The sequence below is a fragment of the Sinocyclocheilus anshuiensis genome, unplaced genomic scaffold (assembly GCF_001515605.1).
Source record: "Sinocyclocheilus anshuiensis isolate Anshui unplaced genomic scaffold, SAMN03320099.WGS_v1.1 scaffold2081, whole genome shotgun sequence".
NCBI lineage: Eukaryota > Metazoa > Chordata > Actinopteri > Cypriniformes > Cyprinidae > Sinocyclocheilus > Sinocyclocheilus anshuiensis.
The window spans coordinates 196182-201610 of NW_015548360.1; the positions used below are offsets into that span (position 1 = coordinate 196182).

The following is a 5429-nucleotide window of genomic DNA, read 5'->3' on the forward strand; positions in this document are numbered from 1 at the left end:
GTTTCGCTTTCACAACGAAACACACAGCGTCACACACGGCGGCAGGCTAGAGTGAGTGGCGGCGGGCGAGCTTGAGAACGGCGCTGCTGGCGGATTCGACGAAGGAGGCTTGTGGCAACCACATGTGACGACCCCGGGCTGGACTCCGCTTCGTCCACGGTGAAAGCCGATCCGGCGATCCACAGCGCGAAGTTGATGTATTTCCTCAGCAACCAGCATGGATCAGCTCTAAGCATGACGAAGCGGATATCGTCCTCTTTTGGAAGGCCAAACAAAGTAGTTTCACTTTCACAACGAAACACACAGCGCCTTCACGACATGGCGGCAACAACAATACTACAGCGAGAATAAAAGTTACGCCTTCTTTCTTTGCGTGAACATTTGGGCGGCGTTATGCAAATCTTCCCACATCGTGACGTAGACATGTGGGGGCGTGTTAGAACGAGCCGTTTTAGGTAGGCGTGGTTGACTCTGAACTTTTATAAAGAATATCTCTTCTCTGTGACTTTAGTCTTTGCAACTTTACAGATCTTCTATATGCACCAAGAGCTTGTAACACTTCAAAGAGAAAGGAAAAATTGAAATCGCATCATATGACCCCTTTAACAGTTTTTCACTTTTACATCATCTGTCTTCAGGCTCTGAAGGTGTTAAAAACTGCAGAGTTCATGCCATATGTCGTGTTCATCGCAGCGCCAGAGTTCGACACACTGAAGGCTATGCACAAAGCTGTGGTTGATGCTGGACTCACCACCAAACAGCTCACAGTGAGTCTTGTTCAATTTTCCCAAGGCTGGTGTCCTGAAAATATGACCTACCCACACTATATTTGCATCGTTTTAAGTTTATCTGTTAGTCCAGCACTGGAAAATATGCTACCCATGATGGTAGCACATCCTGCAAACATTTCCTGCTTGGTGAGATGTGCTACCTACCTACTTCAGCATTTATGTCAGTAGTGGTGCACCTCACAAGTTTCTTCTTCCTCTGAAATATTCTACCATGCTGTAGTTTTAGATATGACAGTTTTAACTGCTGGTATGTCATTCTGAGTACAGGGCATGATTTTTTATTTGTACTTCTATGTAAACATAGGCTTGACGGTCTTGCTTCTTTTTTTTTATAAAGACAGTTTTAAATAGCTTTTAAATAATATATGTCACATGAGATATATACTGTTGTTCAAAAGTTTGAGGCCAGTAAGATTTAATATATTTTAATATATATTAATTAGCATTAATATATATATTTTTTTACATATATTAATGCTTTTATAAAGCAAGTATGAATTAAAATGTTCAAAAGTGACAGTATAAACATTTACAATGTTACAAAGATTTTCATTCTATTCTAAAAAGTGTTTCTTTTGAACTTTCTATTCATCAAAGAATCTTGAAAAAACATTTATCATAGTTTTCTCAAAAATAATTTATATATATATAATATTATATAATGAATTAAACTGTTATTTTACATTTGTATATTTTAAAATACATATAAAAAATATATATAATATTTTAATTAATTACTGTTTTTACCTTTTGACTGATAGTTTGAAAGCACAACTAGAAAACATCAATCAGTCAAACAGGCGTTCTTTACTAGATTAGGATTGTGCTAAACTAAATTGTTAATGTTTTATATATTTAACAACCCAATTCACAGCAGCTCAGTGTCTGTTCTGTGCTAATGTCAGTCCATGAGCTCATAAATATTAATAATGTTGTCGTTCGCCCCAGTGATTTGCTAACATCAAAATGCAGACAGTGACAGGTGAATACTTGTGCCATATTTATGCATTAGTCCCGTCCACTGCTGTAGCAACAGTCTGACAGAGAGCTCCATTTAGTCTTAAACTCTTAATTAATTCCCTCAATCTGTCAGCAAAATAAACTTTATAAATGTAATCATTATTCGGCAAAAAGCAGAGGGTGGAATTAAATATTTGTAAAAAGTGGCAAAAAAATTCAGTCTGTCATTTATAGTGGATGTTTTATACATTGACTTAATAATTATTTGCTTCACTGAACGTCTGGTTTATCAGTCAACATCACAAGTTCTCTCTTAATCTAAGTAATAATTCTGTTCTCTCTCTCTCTTTCTCACAGGATGTGGACCTGAAGAAGACTGTGGATGAAAGCGCTCGCATCCTGCGGGCTTACAGACACTACTTTGACTTCATCATTGTCAATGACAACCTAGACGGTGCGTTTGAGAAACTGCAGTCGGCTGTGGACCAACTCTGTACTGAAGCGCAGTGGGTTCCAGTGAGCTGGGTTTACTAAGGGAATCTTTAGAAGATAACCATACAAGAGTGTTTGTGTGTGTGTGCGTATGATTGGTATGCGAGGTGACTGATGTGGGGCAGTGAAGTCACGCGTTTGGATTGACCAACCAAATGAGCATCGTCTGCCACGAAAGCACCGTTAGCCCCAGCCTCACTATTGTGCACACAATGCAAGGTTTTTCTACTCAAACTGAAAGGGAAAAGTACTTATTTATTTTAGTATTTGTATGTTTTTAAAGAATATCTTTCTATTTGTGACATCTTTGGAGTTGGAAGAAAAGAAAAACGAGGAAAACTGAAACTGGCCTTGGCGAATGAGAGGCCATTTTTAAATTTATTATTGTAGTTGTTTTTACATGTGTTTCTCCTTTTTCATTTTTTTGCAGTACCTGAACCTACTGTGATGTTTTGATTTATAGTACAAGACTACTAGAGTGTAGCAGGCCAAGGGCTCCTGTAGAACATTCTAGATCCTAAAACCATGAACCAGAAAACTGTTTACATAGAGCCTGATCTCCCAACTGTTTATATGCTTCTCTTCATATCCAGAAGAGATGCATTAAATCTCTTTTATGCAAAAGTCCATATCAATGTGTGCAGTTTGTTTTATTTATAGTGTTTTGTAATATTTCATTCACCGATTTTGTCTGTTGTACAACATTGGGCTGCACGTTGTGTCTGTGTCTTATTATCGTTAAAGAAGTGAACAAATATTCCTGTTGAGCTCAATGTTTTTCTTGTTGTTTCTTCTTTCTTAAATGTCTTTCAAATTCTGTCCCAGAATGTCATGACCTCTCTGCCAAATGTATTTTTGTCTCTGTCAACAAGACCGTTACAACAAGGCAATAAACAGACCGACCATTGTTATTCTTTGTTCCTCTTTTTCATTTAATAATAAAAGTGCATGATGCAACCAAACAGAAGCTTTTGGAGAAAATCGAGATACACAACAATAAAGGTATTTGCATAATGTCATATATTCTACATATAAGTAAAAAATTACAGCTGAAGTGCAGTGGTGAGTACATTATTATTTTAAAAATCTGTATAAGTGAAATGCCAAAATGATACAGTAACACAAAAAATTTTATATTATCAAACATATTACAATAAAAAAAAAAAGATCTGATGAAATTTCATCCTAGATTGCTAATCCTTCCTTATCCTTGGCAAATAAATAAATACTAAATGAATACTGCTCTCTATAAATTATCTATGGAAAACTGAAATCACTTTCAGAGAACAAAATAAACTGTCTTCATAAAGGTTTTTAAATTATGTTTTTGCTACAATGTCACTGTAATAAAAGAAAAGTGTATTTTAGTTTTGGAAAATAAAAACTAAAATTGTCTGGAAAATAAAGGTAGTGTATAAATATAACTTTTATTTGCAGAAATATTTCAAATCTACGAGTAAAAGCACCTCGTTTGAGATATATTACTATTAGACGGATTACTATTACGGAATTAACAAAGATAAAATTAGTGCAAAAAATATTCAGAAGCAAGTAAATGTCTGCACATAGGAACATTAAAACTAAAGCAAGTAATTTCTGCATTAACTAATATGTCTTAGTAACTTGGAAAACATGACTTTAACACTTTAACTGCCTATTTCAGCTGTCAGTAAAAGCACTAACACTGTCAGGCAGCAACAAAGGATGCAAGGCCATGGATGGCAATGCACAGAACCATAGGGAGGAATCCCTCTCTACAGGTTATTTTTGAGGTCAACATGTCATTCTCTTTCCTTAGTAAAACATTGCATGACTGAAAAAGTTCCTCCACTCTGTGGAAGTCATTGTCACTTTGGAGGAAAACAGGGATGGTGTCCTTGCAGAGAGGCATATCGCTTGTAGTCAGATGAATTACCTAGGTTTACAGGAAATAAAAAGGATTCAATTCAATTCAATGGAATAAATAATGTAATTTTTCTCAAGCATTCATGCAGAATCTGCACTAGCTTCCAACACTATCAAACTCACTAAATCCTGTAGACTTTGGAGACCTTCAGAAGTGCAGAACGGCTCTAGCAGGTCCAGTCCAGCGTCCATCAGCTCTGAATCAAACAATTAAGTTTATGAGTGAATATAGATAGCCTTTATGCATAAGAAACCTCTGAGTTTAGGTACAGTACTAACCATCAAGAGCGTTCATCAGCATTTGCATGGCATACATGAGCTCCATGTTTTTCCTGCTTGCTTTTGTTGAGCATCCATTCTCATGGGATACGGCTGTGTGACATCCAATCTGTTCTTCTGGTGTGGAGCTTGATCCATTTAACTCAGATGCCAAGGAAGGATCGCTGTGATTGGTTGTTGATATCTGACATCCATTATAACTTGACAATGACGTTGATGACGTCTTGTCTAGTTGGTCACACTTCAGTAAGTCTAAAAATGCTCTGATGTTCTGACTCTGTTCTTCAGACAACTCGCTGGTTAAGAAGCAGGGAGCTTCACCACTGCTTAACACCTCAAGCTAAAAGATAAAAAACACAATGAGATCAGAGAAAAATAAACGTAAGTGATATAAAGAGGAACAAACTGTTTCATATTTGTGTAATTGTTTCGTTATGGGACCCCTGACTTTGAAATCTTGAAAAACGAAAGTTGTTTAATTTTTAATGATGTTCAAACTAGCACTTTTTACTAATTTAATATAGAGGAGAAATAAATCTGTGTGGGTATAAGCACAAAATAGAGAAATTATGCGATATGAATCCTTTTAACTCTCTTAAAAATTAGGAAAAAGGTCAAATCTATCGTAAAATAATTTTTAAAACCATCCTAGAGGACAGAAAATAAAGAAGGAATCACCCATTTATGCAATTTCACAATATCCTTCTGCAATTTTTGTACGTGATTTAGCAAGCATTATCACTCACTCTATCCACCAAAGCTGACAAGACAGATCGGTCCGTCAGAATTTTCCTCAACAGGAGCAGGACAGAGGAACGGCTTTCAGCAGACAAGTCAGCCAGTGCACAAAATCTAGCCTGAACATCTGCAAGAGCTGCAAAGAGACCACAAATTTACATCTTGAAACGACTCTAATTAAAGGGTCTCATTATTAGAATGGCAATATCCTAAGAACTAGGAACTGAAAAAAGGGAAAGAGAAATAAATCCTACTTCTGCTTCT

At 36.3% G+C, this 5429-nt stretch overlaps 2 protein-coding genes across 9 annotated transcripts in view; one reads left to right on the forward strand and one right to left on the reverse strand.

Moving 5' to 3' along the window:
* pals2b (protein associated with LIN7 2, MAGUK p55 family member b) overlaps nt 1-3400 on the forward strand; it is a 23762-nt gene extending 20362 nt beyond the window's left edge. For all 7 annotated transcript variants that reach the window (XM_016444607.1, XM_016444604.1, XM_016444606.1 and 4 more), the window contains 2 exons: nt 639-767; nt 2109-3400. In XM_016444607.1, coding sequence (XP_016300093.1) covers nt 639-767; nt 2109-2285 — 306 coding nt within the window. In that variant the 3' untranslated portion in view covers nt 2286-3400. The remainder of the gene's footprint in view (nt 1-638; nt 768-2108) is intronic.
* Nucleotides 3401-3669: 269 nt separating this feature from the next.
* LOC107656651 (non-syndromic hearing impairment protein 5-like) overlaps nt 3670-5429 on the reverse strand; it is a 5614-nt gene continuing 3854 nt past the window's right edge. The window contains exons 7-10 of one of the 2 annotated variants that reach the window (XM_016444575.1): nt 5174-5301; nt 4428-4767; nt 4272-4345; nt 3670-4158 (exon numbers count right to left, since the gene is read on the reverse strand). In XM_016444575.1, the coding sequence (XP_016300061.1) occupies nt 3931-4158; nt 4272-4345; nt 4428-4767; nt 5174-5301 (770 nt within the window). In that variant the 3' untranslated portion in view covers nt 3670-3930. The remainder of the gene's footprint in view (nt 4159-4271; nt 4346-4427; nt 4768-5173; nt 5302-5429) is intronic. The other variant, XM_016444576.1, reaches the window with a different exon arrangement.